General features: G+C 56.1%; 1 protein-coding gene and 1 long non-coding RNA gene across 2 annotated transcripts; one reads left to right on the forward strand and one right to left on the reverse strand.

Moving 5' to 3' along the window:
• Positions 1–127: 127 nt before the first annotated feature.
• LOC132251572 (maestro heat-like repeat-containing protein family member 2B) lies at positions 128–11274 on the forward strand. Its single transcript, XM_059731388.1, has 9 exons — positions 128–263; positions 477–667; positions 1248–1385; positions 1586–1697; positions 2220–2366; positions 9688–9867; positions 10067–10222; positions 10655–10789; positions 11021–11274. Exons 1-9 carry the CDS (start codon positions 144–146, stop codon positions 11231–11233), a joined length of 1392 nt encoding a protein of 463 aa, XP_059587371.1. The 5' UTR covers positions 128–143; the 3' UTR covers positions 11234–11274.
• A 3362-nt stretch (positions 11275–14636) lies between these two features.
• LOC132251641 (uncharacterized) lies at positions 14637–18150 on the reverse strand. The gene is made up of 2 exons (XR_009463633.1): positions 17586–18150; positions 14637–15136 (listed from the first exon to the last, which is right to left on the reverse strand). It is a non-coding gene; the product is annotated as an uncharacterized LOC132251641 (long non-coding RNA).
• Between the last annotated feature and the right edge of the window lie 2343 nt (positions 18151–20493).

The following is a 20493-nucleotide window of genomic DNA, read 5'->3' on the forward strand; positions in this document are numbered from 1 at the left end:
ACTGCGACCCAACCCCATCCTACCCCAGCAGCACCCTTGATCTTTGCTCCAATGCCCTATTGCTCCATGACATCACCAGAGTATCCACAGCTCATCTGTAATTCGGATTAACTTGCAGAGACACCTCTGAATTGTGGCGGGCGATGGGTGGAGGTGATGATTTGTCCGTCCACGTGCTGCGTTTACTCCTCGCCAAGCTGGACCATCGGGCTGAGACGGAGAGCAGCTCAGCGGAGGACACCGCAGCATTTGAGCCACTGGCAGTAAGTGAGAGCCCAGCCCCAGGTGTGCAGGGATGTGACTGGGAAGGGATGGACTGGGAAGGGATGTGACTGGGAGGAGAGCCAATTGCTAAGGGAGGTGCTCCCCGGGCTGTCCTGCGCTCTCCTGGATGCGAGGAAGAGATCTTTGGACTTGGAGTTGTGGATTTCCAGATGTCTTCCCCGGGCTGACTCTGGTCCTCTCTCTCCCTTCAGGCAACCTGTGCTGCTTTGGAGATTGTCAGCACCCTGCAGTGTGGCCAAGTGCTGAGGGACATGCTCCCAGCCATGCTGCGTGCTCTCGTGGAGCAAACAAGCCACACCGTGGGGCAAAAAATGCCAGCGCCCGGCGGGAGCCTTTGCAGCATTACAGAGGGCCAAGTCCACGTAGTGGGCAACCCTTGCAGGTGAGGGGCAGGCTCAGACTGCTGTCACAGGTTTGGCCTCACTTCAGGCCCGCTGCCTGCAGGGTGATGTCTCCTTGCCAAGGGCTGTGCTGAGCTGTCTTGGTCCTGGCAGCTGAAAGACACGGGGCTTGTCTGCCAAGGGCCGAGTCTGACATGTTATGGTTGTTTGATCCTCCCATCTGACCTCCTCTGGGCTTGGGAGAGCCTCCATGCTTGCCTTCTGGCTTCCAGCATTGATGCGTGCAAAGCCCAGCCCGCCCCGTCCCTGCCAGGGGACAAAGGCATGAGAAACAATGGCAGCATCGGTTTGATCTGAGCTGTCTGCCTTAGCCATCGGGAAGGCTTGGAGAGCAGAAGTAGCAACCAGTTTGGAGACCTTTGTCATCCCTACAGCTGAAGCTGTGGGCAGACAGGGCCTTTTCTCCCTTTGGGGGGGCCAGGCACATGGGTATCCCACCGCACTTGGCTGGGTGTGTATAAGTGTCTGAGTAACGCACCTCCCGAGTGACAGGGAGTTTTGGTCCTGCTCCGGCTGCAGCACCTCCTGACAGCCTGTCCACGTGGCCTTCTCTTTCCCCAGGCTTTCCATGGAGGCCCTGGCCTGCGCCATTTCAAAGGGCATAGGGGAAAGTGTGGCCGCATCCCTGTGCAAGGAGGGAACGTGGCCCTTGCTTGAGTGCCCAGAGACACACCACGAGGGGGTGTGCCAGCTGGCCAGGTAAGAGGCAGGAGGCCTTGCATCTGCGCTCTAGGCAGAGGGGAGAGCGGCGGAGGGGGTACTTTCCGTGCTGAAGCTGCAGGGTGGCGTGGGGCTGGGGACAGGGAGCTTGTGCCCCAAGAGATGAGAGCTGCTGCCTCCGAGCAACCGAGCGCTGGCAGTGCCCAGCCGGTCCCACAGCCAGGGCTCTTCTCTTGCAGGGCTCTGCTGCCGTCGGGCATGGTAACGCCCAGTTTTATCAAAGAGATCCTCAAATGGGTGCAGGCTGCGTCACCAAAGCTGAGGCTCACAGGGACAGCCTTCCTCAGCCAGGTAAGCCTCCGTAGAGAATGAGCAGTTTGCTGGAAAGGTGGCTGGTTGCTGTGCTCTTTCCCTGGGCAGTGCCCTGGCCCCTTCCTAGGAGGGAGGATCACTGGAATAACTTGAGAGATTTCTCTTGTGCCCTTGCCCACGCCTCACCACTTCAGCCACGTGACAAGGAGAGGCAGACAGGGATTTCCTTACCGAGCCCTCATTCTAGCGAGCTTGGTCCTAACTAGTGCATCCTCTATAAGCACGCAGCATCCCAGGAAGACGCTGCTTTCAGCCAAGCAGTGCCCCCATCTACTCGCATCGGCACCACCTCTCCCGCTCACACTAGGCCCCTGTCTTGATGCTTGCCCTGGATCTAAGCAGACAAGCATGCCCACATCCAACAGGAGAGCACCATGGGCTGAGGCTCTTCCTCGTGGTGTTTTGTGGGACTCTGCTCTGGCACGGGATACTTTTCTGCTGCAGGGCTGGGCTCTTGGCAATGACTGTGCTGGATCTCATGCATGCATTGGTTTCTTTTAGCTTACGAGTGACCCGTCCATCCAGGACGAGGAGCTGCTGAACCCAGCCCTTCTTCTGCTGGTGGAACGAGCCAAGGACGGCAATTACGCTGTTCGGCAGATGGCAGCCAGGGCCCTGGGGAACGTGGCACATGGTGCCCCTGGGCAGGTGAGGTCGAAATCCCTCTGCCATGTCTGTGTGGCGGGCCAGTAGGGGGCGCTCCTGCGTTGAGCCGCCCACCTCCCTGCGCCCGCCCACCTTCCAGGCTCCGAGTGCCTCCCTTAGGGTGCCTCCCGTCCGGCCGACCCCTTCCCTGGAGCACACCCGCTAGCCTGGGGTCCCGCTGCCACCATCCAAGGCTCTGGACTCACTTCTGGCTCTGCGCGCCTTGGAGAACGCAGGCCTGATCGTCCAATGGGTCCTAGACCCAATACCAGCACTTGGGGCACTTCCCCAAGTCAGGGGCTTATTAGGAAAGTCTCCCTTAGTCCACAGACCTAAGGGGCCTCCTTGGCATAATTTAGACCCACCCCTCAATAAGTCTCCCACACCGGTCACAAAGGAGAACTTTATTGATTACAGGGGGTAGGGTGAAAACAGGGTAAAAGGTAGAGCAATATCATAGAAATCTTACAGGAATATCAAAGGAATCCCATAGAGCAAACCAGGGTGGCTGAGGTAGCCGTTTAAACGCATCTGAGTTACTGAAACTAAATATCTAATCGGATCTTTAGTAGCTTACTCACTCTCATCGTCCAGAGGTAGTTGTTGTATCCTCTGGAGGCAGGGCACTCTTGGAGCATGCGGTGATGAGGAGAGAGCCAGGCTCAGATTCACCTGGATGACCGCATGGCTAATGGCTGACTGCCTTCTTCTTCTTGGACCGAGCCCTTAAATAACCTCTCTGACCTCAGCAGCCCGGTCCAATCGAAGCTGCCAATACTGGCCACAAGCTGACCAATCTCCCCCGCATCCCTGGCTACCTGGGCCCGCGCAGGGCCGGGTCTTTCCCCCCTGCCCAGGTGACCAGAGCATCACCTCCCAGGCGCCAGGCTTTTGTCATGTAGACCAGGTGGGAGATCCCTGCCCTGAGGAATGAAACACCAGCCTCCCAGGCTGGCTGAGACAGGTCTCTGGAGAGGGGCACCAATGGTGGCATTTCTGCCACACTTCCCCCCCCCTCCTTTACAAGCTCGGACATGGGGCCTCTCAGGGCCGTGGGTCCGGGCGTGTCGGGTCAGGGAGTTCCCACGGGATGCCAGAAGAAGGAAAAGGGAAAAACCTGGAACATGGAACAAGTTAAGACAATAACAGACAGGAACCATAAAACCTGATGGCAGTCTTACACTAGTGATCTCCTCACTAGTCCCAAGTCCCAAGGACTCACTACCCAGAGTCCTTTCGTGACAAGGCGTCCGCTATCACGTTCTGGCTTCCTTTTATGTGTTGGACCGTAAAATTAAATTCCTGCAGCTGCCAGGACCAACGTTGAAGCTTGGCATTGGTGTTGTGCATGGTCTGCAGCCACTGCAGTGGGGCATGGTCCGACAGGACGGTGAACTGTTGTCCCCACAAGTAAGGCTTCAGCTTGTTCAGGGCCCAGACGATGGCCAAGCACTCCTTCTCGATGGAGGACAGGTTTCGCTCCCGAGGGATTAGCTTCCGGCTGAGGTACGCCACGGGGTGCCGTGTCTCCTGGTGCTCCTGTAAGAGCACAGCTCCCAGTCCTACGTCGGAGGCATCCGTTGCCACGTAGAAGGGTTTATCCTGGAGCGGTGCTTTCAGGATCGGTTGTTTGACCAGGGCAGCCTTGAGGGTGTCGAATGCTTCCTGGCACCCCTGCTTCCAGACCACCGGGTCCGGGCTGCCCTTCTTGGTCAGCTCGTGCAGCGGGGCTGCGGTTGCTCCAAACCCTGGGACAAATCTTCGGTAGTAACCCGCCAGGCCAAGGAAGGCTCTGACTTGCTTCTTGGTCTGTGGAGGTGGCCAGTCTTTGATGGCCTCGATCTTGTCCCACAAGGGAGCAATATGACCTCCACCCACACGATGACCCAAGTACACTACTTCCGATAGTGCCCACTGGCACTTCTTGGCTTTCACCGTAAGACCAGCTTGCTTGATCTTACCTAGCACTGTGGTCAGGTGAGTCAGGTGCGACTCGAAATCCGGACTGAAGATGGCGATGTCATCGATGTAAGCCATGGCAAACTGCTCACATCCTTGCAGCAGATTATTGATCAGTCTCTGGAAAGAGGCGGGCGAGTTGCGCAAACCGAAAGGTAAAACTGTGAACTCGTATAGCCCCGTAGGTGTTGTAAAGGCAGACTTGGCTATGGCATCCGGGTCCAGGGCCATCTGCCAAAATCCTTTGGACAGATCGAGAGTTGAGATCACCTTGGCTGGGCCCAGGCGATCCAGCAGCGTGTCCATCCTGGGCATAGGGTACGCATCAGGGGTGGTGATGGCATTCAGCTTCCGGTAGTCCACACAGAACCGGATGGTCCCGTCCCGCTTCCGGACGAGCACCACCGGACTGGCCCAGGGACTCGTCGAAGGCCGGATTACCCCCAACTCCTCCATCTCTGCGATCTCCCGTTCTATTTCTTGCCTCACCTTCTCATTGACTGGGTAATGTCGGGAGTATATAGGGCGATGGCTGCCCGTCTCTATCGAGTGTACCGCCAGGTCCGTTCTACCTGGTTTGTTAGAGAACACAGTCTCAAAGTCCTTGAGCGCTGCGAGCAGCTGGTCCTTGTCCTGGGAGGGCAGATGGTCCGGCAGGCGGAGTTCCTCGATCCCTGCCTCGCCATCCCAGTCTCCATACATGACCGGCTCCTCGGGGTCCTCCGGAGTTCCCTCAACGGAGGGGACCCAGAATACCATCTCCTTTCTGTCGTAGTAGGGTTTAAGCATGTTCACGTGAATTGTCTTAGGTTTCCTACCCTTAATACCCACTACATAGGTCACATCATCCAGTCTGTCCAGGACAGCATGGGGACCTTCCCAAGCAGCTTGCAGCTTGTCCGTTTTTAGTGGCAGGAAAACCATCACATTCTCACCCCGCTCAAAGGTACGTAAGCGGGCCTTCTCATCATACCAGGACCTTTGCTTCTCCTGAGCCCGTCCCAGGGAGTCCCGTGCCACCTTCATCATGTCAGTCAGTTTTTGACGAAAGTCAAGCACATACTCCACCACGGAGGTCTTGGTGGAAGCGATCTTCCCTTCCCATTCCTCTCTCACCAAATCGAGAGGACCTCGCACTCGCCTCCCGAACATCAGCTCGAAGGGCGAGAACCCAGTGGACTCCTGGGGCACCTCCCGGTAGGCAAAGAGCAGATGCGGCAGTTTCTCATCCCAGTCATTGGGGTTGGAGTCCACATAGGCCTTGAGCATCCCTTTCAAGGTCCCGTTGAACCTTTCCACCAGCCCATTTGTCTGAGGGTGGTAGGCTGTGGTCTTAAGGTGTTGCACCCCACAGCAGTCCCACAGGCACTCCATCACCTCCGCCATGAAGTTCCCACCCCGGTCCGTCAGGATCTCGGAGGGAAAACCCAGCTGGCAGAAGACCTTGATGAGGGCATCAGCCACCACGGGTGCCTCGATGGAGGTCAAGGCAACTGCCTCCGGGTACCGCGTTGCGTAATCCACCAGAGTCAGTATGTATTTCTTTCCCCTACGAGTCCTATGCTTCAGCGGTCCCACAATGTCCACGGCCACCCTGTGGAAGGGTTGGTCTATGATCGGGAGGGGCTGCAGGGGAGCCCTTCTCTTGTCCCCGCTTTTGCCCGTCCGCTGGCATGTCTCGCAAGATTTGCAATAGTCCGTCACATTCTGGGCAATTCTGGGCCAAAAAAAGTTCACCTGCAACCGCTGGCGTGTCCGTTCCCTGCCCATGTGACCAGCACACGGTAGATCATGAGCCAGGGCAAGCAATTGCTGTCTGTATTTCCGGGGTACTATGAGCTGGCGCTGGGGCTCCCTGGTCTCGGCATGGTTTTTTGGCACCCACAACCGATAGAGAAGCCCCTTATCCCAGACCACCTGTTCCCTCTTGTCCGGAGTGAACTCAGTCTCTTGCTCCTGAGCCATCTGCCGGAGTCCCTCCAAGCTGGGGTCCTCCCAAACCTCCTGCTTGAACTCCTCTTGCCCAGCTAGGCAATCAGCAGGGAGTGCACACTCACCCACAGGGACTTCCTGGGTCTGCTCCCTGCTAGTGTCACCCCCCTCTGCCACTGACGGAATGCACGCCTCCCCGGAACTGTCACTTAACCCACCCTCGGGGTTACCGGTTCCCTCTGGGACCAGGGTGCAATCGCCGTCTGCAGGGGTCCCTTCCCCTGTGGCCAATGGTGTGACTTTCTCCCGGGGATTTCCTAACCCCCCTTCTTTAGCCTTCCTGCTCTGCAGGCGAGTCACCGCATGAACGGTGCGGGGCTTTGGCTCTTGGATCTGTTCCCACCTCCGGAGCTGGGTTTCCTGCTCTATAAGATCCCGTCCCACCAGGATGGGGGCCGGAGCCCCTTCCAGTACCCCCATTTCCAGATACGTTGCACAGTCGTTCCACACGACGGGGGCACAGAATACCGGTACCTTCTGGGGTGCGGACCCCACTCCGTGAATAGTGAGGGTCTTGCCCGGGATTATGTCTGCAGGTGACACCAGGTTGGAACTAATCAGTGTCACACTGGCCCCCGTGTCCAGTTCCCCCACAAGGGTCCTCCCCTTCACTGTGATCATGGTCCGGTGGGGGGCCATCACCTCCTCCGAGTTTGTGATCCTGTAGCAACAGACACTCTCCTCAGAGGGGCTCCGGCCCTCCCCCTCGCTGCTCACGGCTGTTGCACGCCTGACGGGCCTGGGTCTAGTGCTTAGCTTTGGGCAGTTGGGCTTGATGTGGCCCTGCTCCCCGCAGTTATAGCACCCCCTCTTTTCCGAATTGGGTGGTTTGTCCGAATCTGGGGCCGCCTTGCGCTCGGCAGGAGGTGGCCCTCTTTCCCCTTTTTGACCTGGGCCTCCCTTCCCCCCTCTTTGGAACCCTTTTTGCTCCTTCCCAAAGTAGGGAGGCTTCTCACGGTTTAGCAACAGTCGGTCTGCAATTTCTGCGGCCTCGTGAACATTTTTGGGGTCCCTGTCCCTGACCAGGGTCTTAACCTCTGTTGGACAGCAATAATAGAATTGTTCCAGCACCAGGAGCTGGCGTGACTTTTCTGCAGTGTCAGCCTTGGCTTCGGCTAACCATTTAATGTATGTGTCCTCCAACAGGACCCCAAAATCAGTCAATGACTTTCCGGGTTGTGGGCGCGTATTCCGGAATTTTTTCCGAAAATACTCTGGTCCTAACTGGAACCTTTTAGACACTGCAGCTTTAAAGGCATTATAGTCATCAGCTGCGTCTGAGGGCAGGCTGTTAAGGACCACCGCCATGTCACCCTCTACCAGTGCAGACAAGTACATCATGATCTTTTCCTCCGGCACCTTGCACCGCTGGGCTTGTCTTTCGAAGTTGCTTAGGAACACCGCAGGATCGTCTCCCTCTCGGTAGCGAGCGAAGGCGGAGACGTCCAGTTTGGGCTGTTCCCCGGACGCTTGCGGAGGGTTCGCGTTTCCCCCAATGGTCTGCAAATGGAGCTGTGCTTCCAGCTTTTGTGCCTCCAACCGGGCTTCCCTTTCCAACCTCCTCTCTTCCAGCTCCATCCTTTTCAATTCTATCTGCTCCTTCTCGCGCTGGCGCTGGGCCTCCAGCTCCAGCCTTTTCAATTCTATCTGCTCCTTCTCACGCTGGGCCTCCTGCTCCAGCCTTTTCTCCTCCAGCTCCATCCTTTTCATCTCTCTCTCATGGAGTCTCTGTTGCTCCCTCTCGGAGAGTGATCTCCTGGCAGCCTCTGGGCTTGACGAGCGGGAGGGTGGTCCTGAGTCAGGCCCAGGATTTGATGAGCGTGAAGCTGACGCTGGTTCTGACTCGCTGGTGCACAAAAGTTTAATCAGCTCTTCCTTCTTTAGCCCTTTCTTCACGTGAAGGCCTCTCTCTTTTGCCAATTCCTTCAGTTCGGGCACAGTCATCCGGACATACTCGTCCTCCATCCTGACTCTCTACCCTATCCAGTCGACCCGATGTCAAATTAGAAATTGTTTGCTCAAGGGATTTCAGTGACTCTATTCCTTTCCCAAAATTATGCCTCTAATACAGCAGGGTATTCGGATCCCACCGCTGCCACCACGTGTGGCGGGCCAGTAGGGGGCGCTCCTGCGTTGAGCCGCCCACCTCCCTGCGCCCGCCCACCTTCCAGGCTCCGAGTGCCTCCCTTAGGGTGCCTCCCGTCCGGCCGACCCCTTCCCTGGAGCACACCCGCTAGCCTGGGGTCCCGCTGCCACCATCCAAGGCTCTGGACTCACTTCTGGCTCTGCGCGCCTTGGAGAACGCAGGCCTGATCGTCCAATGGGTCCTAGACCCAATACCAGCACTTGGGGCACTTCCCCAAGTCAGGGGCTTATTAGGAAAGTCTCCCTTAGTCCACAGACCTAAGGGGCCTCCTTGGCATAATTTAGACCCACCCCTCAATAAGTCTCCCACACCGGTCACAAAGGAGAACTTTATTGATTACAGGGGGTAGGGTGAAAACAGGGTAAAAGGTAGAGCAATATCATAGAAATCTTACAGGAATATCAAAGGAATCCCATAGAGCAAACCAGGGTGGCTGAGGTAGCCGTTTAAACGCATCTGAGTTACTGAAACTAAATATCTAATCGGATCTTTAGTAGCTTACTCACTCTCATCGTCCAGAGGTAGTTGTTGTATCCTCTGGAGGCAGGGCACTCTTGGAGCATGCGGTGATGAGGAGAGAGCCAGGCTCAGATTCACCTGGATGACCGCATGGCTAATGGCTGACTGCCTTCTTCTTCTTGGACCGAGCCCTTAAATAACCTCTCTGACCTCAGCAGCCCGGTCCAATCGAAGCTGCCAATACTGGCCACAAGCTGACCAATCTCCCCCGCATCCCTGGCTACCTGGGCCCGCGCAGGGCCGGGTCTTTCCCCCCTGCCCAGGTGACCAGAGCATCACCTCCCAGGCGCCAGGCTTTTGTCATGTAGACCAGGTGGGAGATCCCTGCCCTGAGGAATGAAACACCAGCCTCCCAGGCTGGCTGAGACAGGTCTCTGGAGAGGGGCACCAATGGTGGCATTTCTGCCACAGTCTGGACCGGAGCTTGACCATAGAGACCGGACAATGAGGCAGGGCTGAAAGGGTGCACAACCCCCCGACATATATCCAGCGTTGCTCTCTCACCCCTGCGGTGTCCCTAGGGACCGTTGGGGTGACGAGTGTACTTTTGGTGCAGAAGTGGGTGCTTTGCATCTCACAGGTGTACGGGAATGTAGCCGCGGGGGCTTGCTTGGACAGACAAAGTCCTGAACGCTCTGGGAATAACGGGGACCCCAGAGGCGAGGAGCGTAGGCGCTGATCTGTGTGTCGTGTCTTCTGTTTGTCCAGCTGAAACACCACCGGACCCTCATCCTGGACACCCTGGTCCAAGCCTCCTTCGTGCCATCTTCAGATGAGCTAATGACAGAGGGCATGATATCTCTGGACAAGGTCCTCAGCCAGTTAGGGACCAGAACAGGGCCCGTCGTTTTGGCTGTGGGGACGCACGTCAGAGCCTTTTTCGACCATGTGAGTGAGCACCGCTCCCACCCCCATCCGAATGCTCTTCGTTGTGGGCCCTGTCGGGGAGGGGATGCACTTGCTGCCCCTTGCTCCAGTCCAAACTGGAAGATTTTAACTGTTGTGGAAGAAATGAGTTCTCAGGAAGAAAAGCAAGCCCATGAGATAGAGGTTTGGTTGTGACCCCACTGGGGTTTCTTGTCCACAGAAGGATGATGCCCTGCGCAAAGCCTCATTTGCCCTGTTCGGCACCTTGGCAGGGTGCCTCAGAAAAAGATGGCACACTTGGTACAAAACCCAGGTGAGGCAGAGCTGGGCAGCGCTGCTGCTGCACCTGCAGGACCCCAACAAGGAGGTGGCCAAGGTAAGGACCGGTGACACTGGTGTCCTCAGCCCCCCCCAGGTCTCCCCCGTCCAGCCCCAGAGCAGCTCTGCCATTCCTGCATCCTGTGGTGGCCATCCCCTTCCCACTGGGGCAGCTCCATGCAGGCACCTCTTTGAGCTTGGGGCTGCCTCCCAGGTCCAGGGCAGGTTGCACATCCGACCCCCTGTGCAGGCAGGAAGTCTCCCCGCATGGTTTACTGAGCGGGAGACGGGGGTCAGCTGCAGGTGGCACCTGAAAGGCAGGAGAAGTCCTCCCTTTGCCCACCGCCTCTCCTCTGTGCCTACTGCCAGGGTCCTCCTGACCAGCCCCTCCTGTTCCTGGCCTGGGCACAGTCATGGGTCAAGAGGCAAGCCTTGGGCTCTGCTCAGCAGTCAGCAGGGAGTCCAGACCTGGTGTGACCGTGTTTTTCAGGAGTGCAGAAGAGCTGTGGGCCTCTGCTGCCCTTACCTGGGGCTCAGGAGGGTGCAGGGAGTCCTGGCCTTTTATGTGCAGGGGTCAGGAGAGGTGCGGGTCAACGTCCTGCTGCGAGACCTTTGCAGGCACTTGGTGAGTGAGTTTGTGAGTGGCAGGAGGTGAGGGAGGGCAGGGCTCTTTGTAGGATGGAGGGAGGAAACCGGGGCGCAGTGCCAATGCCTGCAAGGTCCGGGTCCAGGACCACGGGGCATGGGACAGGCCAAGATTGCTCCTTGGTGCTCCTGTTTCCTCCTGATCTGCACCAGCATGTGGTGCGAGAGGTCTTGTCACCACCGGGAGATCACGTGTCTTTGATCCCTCCAGGTCAAAGAAAAACCGGCACTCCTGGAGGGTCTGTGCTACAGGACCAGGAGGTATTATACCAGCTCCTGGCCAGAGATCCGGGCAGCAGCAATAAATTTTACTGGTGAGAGAGGATGCCTGGTCCCTGTGCGTTTCCCCCACCCCCACGAGGAATGGGAAAGCTGCAAATCAGCCTGTGCCTCAGGCTCCCCAGAAAGCATTGGGAAAGCATGATGCTCCCAGTGTTGCACGGCTGGTGTGGAGGGGGACTGAACCAGACAACACGGCTGGGGTGGTGGCAGAGAAACCCTGGGCCGTGGTTCAGTCGTTCTGAGTGATGGAGATGTGTCTGAGACATGGTCACCCGGCACGGCTCAGGATTGCTCGGCCCCACTTCATGGGGGAGGCAAATGGGATGGGGCAGGGGCGTCCTGGGCTGCAGCGTGCAGGGAGTGTGTTGATCGTAACCGCCTGCGATGGCAAACACGGCACAGGGGAACCAGCGACCTGCCTCGGGGCTGAGTTCTCCTTGCACCCCGACCAGGGGAAGCTGATCCGTTGTCCCTGCTGTGTGTTTAGGCATCATGCTGGAGTACAGCAGCCCAAGGACTACCAGGTGGCTGAACATCGCCCACTTGCAGAGCTGTAAGTCAGAAATCCAGCCCCTGCCCTTCCCTTCTGGAGCCCAGAAGGAGCCGAGAGGCTGCAGGACCCCGAGAGACCACACGTCTGCATGCATTGTGCACTGCCCACCCCACATCACTCCTGAGCCCCGATGCCCAGGGATGACCCGCCTGTGGTGCTGCTAGCACGAGTGGTCTGTTCATGAACGTCTGCTCTCTCCTTCCAGCTCTGAGGTCTCTGGAGAAGGACTCATCACCACCAGTGCAAGTCGCGGCCACCCAGGTCCTGGAGGCAATCTCGAAAAGCCCTTGGGGAAGGGTAGAATCTCCAACCGCAAACCATGGGCGTACTCTGCCCCGTATATTTTCTATATTTTGCTTTGGGTGCCTGAGGCCCTGCACAAACTAAGAACAAGCTGCTACGCGTGCGTGTGTGTGCACACGCACGGTTTCTGTAAATAAATTCTGTTCCTGGTTTCTCTGGCTGTTGTGGCTTCTGTCCTGAACATGGCAGAGAGAGAGGGGGGCGAAGCCTGGTAGCTTGGGGAGCGTGTGTCTGCTTGGTTGGGGTGTCCTGCCTTTTGGGGGGTTGTGTGGGCAGTGAGGTGGGCATTGCTGCTGAAGTCAGGGCATAGGTGCTACCATGTGTTAACCAGGAGCTGGGGCTCTCCCAGGCACACAGGCTAGGTACAGATGTTCAGGGAGGTTAGATTGGGTTAAAAATGGCCACCAGTTTAACTTAGTTCACTCAGGTGCAGACCTTCAACTTGATTGACCCAAGTAGGGATCTAAGTATGAACTTTACAGAAGTTCAGGAAGTTTGGTGGATCAGGTTGCCCATTTACAGACCAAAGTTAAGTGGGTTATTTCCCAAGTGGAATAACGCAGAATGCAGTCAAACTTAGGAGCTGCCTTCCAAGTGCAATGAAGCAGAAGTATCAGGTCAGAAAACCCTGGGGATTATTGAGCACCCCACCCTGGGGGGCCAGGGACCCGAGTCAGAGATGCACGTAGCTATTCCTGCTCTCCAGCTGCAAAACTGCCAGGCACCCTGGAGCACTCTGGTTTGCTGCCCACCCCAGTCTTCCCCCTGTCCTGCCCCACTGCTGCGGGCTGTACAAGACTGAAGTCCTGTACAGCCCGCAGCAGCAGCCTGTCTCTGCCCCGTGCACAGATCTGGGGGCACATGACCCCCCGGGGCTGTGCTGAGGTGCGTGCCCCCTGCACCCCTGGGCAAGCCTCCTGGGCTCCGAGCATCCCGTGACCTGCCCCAGGGGCACCATTCATCCCAGCGCCCACCCCTTTCTCTGCTTCACACCCACCCTCAGCATGGGGGCCTTGATCTGCACCCCCATTCTCCTTCCTCTTCCCCCCTTACCTGCTGCGGTGGGCAGTACTGCACCCCTTATATGTAACTCCTTAGCTAACAAATTCCAAAAATTACACAACGAACCTTGTTCCACAACTACAAGGCAACGGCATCATGCCACCAAACTCCCAAAGCCCCCTCCCCTGCCATGGGCAAAGGTGGGGGCTGAGAGCTATCGGGGCTGTACCGTGGACCATGTTGAAATGTGCTCAAGAGATCTGAGGAAGAGGTCCATGCCCTCCGCTAGACATTTCAAACGAAGAAAAATGAATTGTCAGTGCAAAGCACAACTGATTTTACAATGACACAAACAAAGGTTTGCAAAAACTATTCAATATTTGTGCCTTAAATTTCCACTCAAAATGAAACTAAATTGCATTTTCAAACGAGAAGGAAACGTCAGGTAGCAGGAAAACCAACATTTAAGGGTGTTTCAACGTGCACATTTCCCAAGTGGAATAACGCAGAATGCAGTCAAACTTAGGAGCTGCCTTCCAAGTGCAATGAAGCAGAAGTGTCAGGTCAGAAAACCGTGGGGATTATTGAGCACCCCACCCTGGGGGGCCAGGGACCCGAGTCAGAGATGCACGTAGCTATTCCTGCTCTCCAGCTGCAAAACTGCCAGGCACCCTGGAGCACTCTGGTTTGCTGCCCACCCCAGTCTTCCCCCTGTCCTGCCCCACTGCCCTGCGGAGGTGGGGGAGAGCCGAGCGCTGTGGGATGCCCGAGACCTGAGCAACCTCCCAGGACACCTTGTGCAGCATGCAGATATGACTGGAAGTGCTTCAACAACCAAAGGCTAACAATAGTTTCTTGAGCCGGGCTCATTTTTTGGAGCACTGTGGCCCTTTCTGGAGGGCTTCTTAGGGTTTGCTGTCTGCTCACTCACCCTTTGAAGCATTCGTTGCTTTTGAAGTGAATGTTGCATCTGCCCAGGGCCTAGGCTCCATGCAGAAGAAGATGAAGATGCCTGCGGAGATGGCTCCCAAGACAAGAAGAGATCTTCCTTCTTCCCCTCCTTCCCCTTGGGGCTGCAGGGAAGGGGAATGCCACCCTAAATAGGAAAGGGCCCTGATACCACCCCATGATTCATGCTCCCCGCAAGCTCCTGGAGACCAAGTGGGTATTTGTTCTGCCCCGAGCCCCCACAAACACTCTGGGTCAGTTTGCAGTTGCCAAAGTTTATTGCAGAAAGCAGCAAGAAATTCAGCTCAGTAACAGCACTGAGGACTCAGCAACAGGAGGGCAATTGCTCTGCACCAGGATCCGGCCCCTCCTGTGGATGCAGGAGGTGGAAAGGGTGGGTGTAGCACACAACAGACCCTGATGGCAGCAGAAAAGCTGGAATGGGGACACTAAGATTTGGCACCAAATGATCTGTATTCATGGTCCAGGAGGGAGCAGGGAGAGGGCCAGGCTGAGAGACTTTGGCCCTGGGGACCCGCTGTGAGCAAAAGCTGCGGAGCAGTGCGGGATTCATGACAAGCAGCCGCTCACTTGGTTGTAGTGCACAGGCAGTTTTCCGTAGCAGTCAATGCAAATCCTCTGGTTAGAGGAGCTAGCCTGGTACATACAGCCATTCGGTGGGGAGCCGCTTAGAAACTTGCAGAGAGTGACAAAGAAGTCGTTCTTGTATGTCCCAGCCTCAGTGCAGACCCTATTTATTGATAGTGAGTATGCATGGATGAAGGTGTTGTTACCCTTGCAGGTGCCCAAGGTCATTCTCTGAGCTATCATCCTCTGATTGCAGTAGGCGTCATTATACGGCGGGCTAGTCAACGGGTTGATGTGCTGCCTCAGAAACTTCTGGTTTGGCGTTTCCCTGCTGTCCACAGCTGGCCAGGCTTTGCCAGGAGCACAATGGACAGGCAGACAGATAGACAATTATGTATAGAGTGTTTCCAGGAGCTTACACTCCTGCAGTACACCCCTCCCAGCATCCCTGCTGCTTTATGATGGTTTAGAAACACAGGTTCCTTCCCAAATCCAGCACACTCTTAAAAATGGTGCATTGTAAAGGAAACCGGCTGTGCATTCCATTCAGTTAAAAAGTTCTTGGATGCACCAATGCATCCCCACAAATTTGACTTCTTTTTCTTTTATGGAGGAGGTGTGTGGAGAGAGGTTCAGAAGATCTGGGTGCATCTGAAATGCAACAGCAATTCATACTCAGAGCAATACAGTAGCTCCATCCACCCTGAACAAACCCATAGATAAGCCCCCATCACAGGGGGTACACCCCCACCCCACCCCTTCACGGACCCCCAGCCCGAAGAGCTCACACCTGCACTTCCAAGGGATGAAGACAAGGGTACAGGGTCTGCCTCTGCACCAGAGGGCTCGCCAGGCCCAAGGAAACCATCACCCTGCATTGAGTACTACCCCTGAAAGAACTTATACATGTCCTAGGAGCCACATGCAAATCCCTGCCCAGGGGCTTCTAGATAAATACAGCCTCTGGGCCCCAGAGACTCAGTCCCTGCCCAGTCCCCTCCTTGCCCCCTCCTGCCTGCAGGGAAGTCTCTCCTGTCCCACGGCAATAGGGATGGAATCGCTTGGGCTTCTCCTGCTCCTGGTTTCTGCCCCCACCTGTGAGTGTCCATCCACTGAGTAGTGGGGGGAACTAGACACAGAGCCAAGAATAGTCTCCAGAGCTAATGGCTTCCTTCCCTTGTTTCCTGTTCCCAGGTGTCCTTGCTCAGGCGCAGCTGGTGGAGTCTGGTCCAGGGGTGGTGAAGCCCGGAGAAACCCTCACCCTGACCTGCGATGTACGGGGCTCCTACACCACTGGTTACGACTGGAGCTGGTTCCGGAGGCCTCCCAGCAAAGGGCTGGAGTGGCTGGGATTGATACATCCGACCGCAGGGAACACGTACTATAGCCTGTCACTCCGAAGCCGAATCACTATCTCTGCAGACACTGCTAGACACCAGTTTTCCCTACAGCTGCGCTCCCTGACAGCAGCAGACACTGCCACATATTACTGCTCAATAGACAAAGCACAGAGGCACAGAACAGAGCAGTAGCTGGACAAAAATAGGAAGCAGAATTTGAATAGATATGCAAGAGGTTTTACAGCCTCCTGCCTTGTCTTGACTCCCTGCTCAGCGGCAACCAGGCAGAAGCTGAGTCCAGATGTGCCCTGGACCCCCACAGCAATACCTGCCCTTCCAGTGTTGCCCACTGTAACCCTCTGACCCCAGGGAGAGTTCCCTAAGCTCTGGGCACATCACACCAACCCTCTGGGGAAAGGTCTGGGAGGGGAGAGTCCAGAAAGCCAGCACCCAGGAGCTGCAGCCACCAACCCCAGGGCACCACTCACCAACAGTGACTGCCTAGAAATGGCCCCCATGGAAATTGTGCGGGGAGAAGCAGCACAGACCAGGTAGCACCAAAACAAATGGAAACAGGAAAAAAAGTCAAAGAACAGACACATGAAACCCAGCAGGAGAACATTTTTCCTGACCTTACCCCACCTCCTACCAGGTCTGGGCCAGGCTTTCCCAAGAAGCCAGGCCCCTGCTGGGCTGGAATTGCTCTCTCCACCTGCACTGACACCCAGGAAGTTCCCGAAAACGAGAGCCAAGGGGAAGCCTCTGCTTTTGGCATCACTCTGTCTCCTGCCCTGAGCAGTGATAACAAGGTGGGCACTCTATCCCTTGTTGGATTATACATCAATATAACTAACGATCAGTGTGTACGCAGCTGATACAGGGGTCCTACTAACAGCACAAACCAAAGTAGGCCTCACTGGAACTGAGCTAGGCCTGCCATATACAGCTTGCATGAAAGTAGCTCATTAGTCCTTATAAACATTTCACAAAGCCAACAGTGAAAGAGCAAATTAATGAGACCAGAACTGGACGCCAAAGCATAGGTCAGAGTCACCTAGGACATCTCTGCTTGGGAGGTCACACACATCCATGAGATTCAGGGAGTGGTGGACATCACCTGAGAGATGCTTCCTTTAGTACTCGCTCTGCTTTTCTCTAGCATTTATCTCAGGCTGCAAGTGGCACCTTCCATAGTCCTGAAGAGCATGCCATGCCCAAATTTGCCTGATATCTCTGTGGCAGGCCAGTAGGGGGCACTCCTGCATTGAACCACCCACCTCACTGTGCCGGACCACCTCCCAGGCTCCAAGTGCCTCCCTGGGGTGCCTCCCGTCCGGCCGACCCCTTCCTGGAGCACACCCGCTAGCCTGGGGGCAGAGCTGCCACCACCTGGGGCTCTGGGCTGATTCTGGCTCTGCGCACCCTGGGAAACACAGGCCTAGTAGCCCTCAAGGGTACTTGTTTCACTTCAAGAAGTTGGGATGCTTTCCTCAGTCAGAAGCAGAAGTAGTGGTCTCTCTTAGTCAGCCAAACCAAGGGGACCCCAAGGCATAATCTAGACCCACTCCCAATAAGTCTCCTACAGCAGTCACACAGGAGAACTTTATTGGTTACAGAGGGGAGGGTTAGAATAGGGTCCAGGGTAGAGCAATATCAGAGAAATCCCATCGAGCAAACTCCTGTGGCTGGGGGAGCCTTTGATCTCGCATCTGAGTTACTGCGAGCTATATATCTAGATGGATCTCAGTTATTTTACTCACAGGTATCATCCAGAGGCAGGTGGAAATTCCCTCTGGAGGCAGGCGGTTCCTTGTTCATGAGTTTTGAGAGAGAGAGCAAGCTTCAGATGGTCCAGCTCTTCTTTGTTCTTGAGTATCCCTCATGGCTGCTGCCCCCTCCTCCCGGGCAGTCCTTAACTTATATCACCCAGGTGACCTCACTTACCTGGTCCAATGGAGGCCAGCACCTGTTGGCTGTCAGCCAACCAATTTGAAATATATCACTAGTTGCCGGGCAGACTCTAGCCCACCAGGAAGGAAGCCCCTCACCCAGGTATGTGATGCCGGTCACATAGGCAGAGGGAGCAGGTTTCCCCCTCCCTCAGGAATGTATCTAGCTCAGGTTATCCAAAGAGGGAGGGTAAAGGTGTATATCCTCTGCTAGGCCCATCCTAATCACAACTGTCACAGCGCAGAGTTTTTGGGGGAGAAACAAAGGTGGCTTTCTGCCACAATCTCTCCCAATTGATTAGAGTCCCGGATCTGGTGCAAGACATGTGGGTGTAAGCCCCCTGTGCTCCCATGAGCCTAGGGACCCCAGCAACAACCCCAGGACCCCTGACAAGCCCTGGCCCACCTGCAGGTAAGCAGGGGCCCATGGAGGGAGAGACCTAATCAGCTGGGAGCAGGCTAAGTGGGCCAAGGAGTGTCACGCCCCCCATCGGCTCCTACTTGGCCCAGCCCCCCAGGGAGCTATGCAACCAGAGCCTCGCGAATAGGCTGCACAAACAAGCGCGCTCCTGAGCCTGGCATGCAAGTTAGTGCAGGAGTTTGCTCAGGAGGGTCACCCGTGGCCCGTTCTGTGAGTCCACCAGGGTAGACAGTCCCAGCTGCAGTCAGCCCGCCAGCGGCATGACACGGATGGGCACACGCCTCATGCCTCAGGTCCTCTCAAGTCCTGTGACCCCCCCGGCGCCTCTGAGGCTGCCACCCAGACAGAGCCCGTGGTCCCGGGCTCCACGCGGACAGAGCCCCTAGCTCTCGGCTGCGGGGGCTGCCTGTCACTTTTTCAGGCTCTGGGGCCCAGGAGCATGGCCACCTCCCCTTGTGGGGTCTGCTTCCTACTGGGGTCTCTGGTGCACCAGTTGGAGGAGCTCCAGGCTGCAGTCCAGAGAGTGCATGCCCCATCAGGGACTGTGAGCAGGAGATCGACTCCTACTGCCAAGCCCTTCTCCCCTGGGAGTTTGGGCTCCTATTTACCCATTTCCTCCATCTATCCCAGAGCTCTTTTTCCATGATTGAGGGAGGCGCAATACAAGAGGCAGATAAGCCAAAGCCTTTCAGAAGGTGGATTGTCCAGAAACGAGAAGGTAGACACCTGGGGTCCCTCACAGGATTGGAGGTAGGATATGGCACAGCCGGCATCTTCCAGAAAGAGGCACAGCCAGCATCTTCCAGATTAGAGGTTTGCAGGTAAGGGAGCAGTGTGCTGTTCTAGAAAAGGAGTCACATTGTAAATCCTAACTCCTTTCATCTAGAGAGAAAACTGGGAAAAGCAGCATTTCTAACAGATGTTGCTCCTGCCAGAAAAGACCTTCCTCCTGGTGGGTTCACAACTCTGCATCTAGCTGACAGGGGTCAGGGGAGCTGGGGTGCAAGAGAAGGGAGAAGGACAGGGAAAGGAGGCCAAGGAAGGTTTGAGTGTGAACAAGAGAGAAATGGAGGTGGGTGTTTGCAAAGCTACAGTGCAAATCAAGAGGGAGGGGGCAGGAGGGTGGACCTGTGGCAGGTGGGACAGGCCTCATGGGTAGCTCTAGGCAGGGCTCCAGGAGATGGTTGCAGCAATGATGCAGATCCCAAGACCCGCTTGAATCTCGGCTCTGGCACCAATTCCACACAGGGAAGAACTGGCGCTGCTGAGAACTGGTTCCCCTCTCTGCACACAGTGGCTTTGTCTGGTTTCTCCGCTCTCTCCCTTCTCACCTTGTGTCGGTCCCCACTGGGCAACACTCCCACTGTCCAGCCTGCCTGATCCCTTCTCTACCCCAGCCTGCCTGGCCCTGGCTGATGGGGTCACCACGTCCTGTGACCTTCCACCCTAAGACCTCTTACACCCACTTGGGACCACATCCAAATCCCTTTCCGGGGGCTCCTGAGCTAACACAGCCACTAGGTTGTTCTCCACTAGGGAAGGGAACGCCTAGAGCCTTGAAAGCATTTGCCTTGACAATATCTAGCTTATAGGCACATTGCAAAACTCCTCTGGGTCTTTATCTGGTTCCCCAGGTTCCTAAACCTCTAGGCACTCAAACCCCTGTTAGTCACTACACAGATCTGTGTTGTGTTCAGTGAGTCCTACAAAAAGCCCTTTATAAAACAAGTACATGCAAATCATGTGACTCCATTTCCTTCCTGAAGCCTGGAAGGTTCCTCATTAAACACCAGATCTGGCTCTGAGTGCTTCAGTGTCTCCCCAGACCTGCTCCCTCCTGTCTGCTGGGCATTGCCAGAATAACCATGAAACCAGCACTGGTTCTGCTGTTCCTACTGACAGCCACCGTGGGTGAGAGTGTACTGCCATGGGGGTCAGAGGGATGCAGATGCAGGGAGAGTGGGTCCGTTAGTTAATACCCTGTTCATTTCTCCATTAGGAGTCCTGTCCCAGGTCACACTGAAGGAGTCTGTCCCTGTGGTGGTGACGCCTGGACAGACCCTCAGCCTGACCTGCACCGTGTCCAGAGTCTCTCTCACTAGCTCTGATATGAACTGGATTCGGCAGGCAGCAGTGAAAAGGCTGGAGTGGGTTGGAGCTATATCCAGTGGGGGAGGCATCTACTATAACAGCGCTCTCCGAAGCTGCCTCAGCTTCAGCAGAGATGTCTCCAGCAGCCAAGTGCATCTGCACCTGACTGGGGTCCAGCCTGCAGACACAGCCCGGTATTACTGTGTC

Source organism: Alligator mississippiensis, chromosome 7, assembly GCF_030867095.1.
Source record: "Alligator mississippiensis isolate rAllMis1 chromosome 7, rAllMis1, whole genome shotgun sequence".
NCBI classification, from domain to species: Eukaryota; Metazoa; Chordata; order Crocodylia; family Alligatoridae; genus Alligator; species Alligator mississippiensis.

Bases quoted from the DNA above. Each gene is read 5' to 3' on its own strand.
- LOC132251572 (XM_059731388.1), top strand. From the start codon at position 144: ATGGGTGGAGGTGATGATTTGTCCGTCCACGTGCTGCGTTTACTCCTC. The intron at 1,386-1,585 runs GTAAGAGGCAGG...CTTCTCTTGCAG, and splicing joins GGGGTGTGCCAGCTGGCCAG to GGCTCTGCTGCCGTCGGGCA. The intron at 10,223-10,654 runs GTAAGGACCGGT...CGTGTTTTTCAG, and splicing joins CCAACAAGGAGGTGGCCAAG to GAGTGCAGAAGAGCTGTGGG.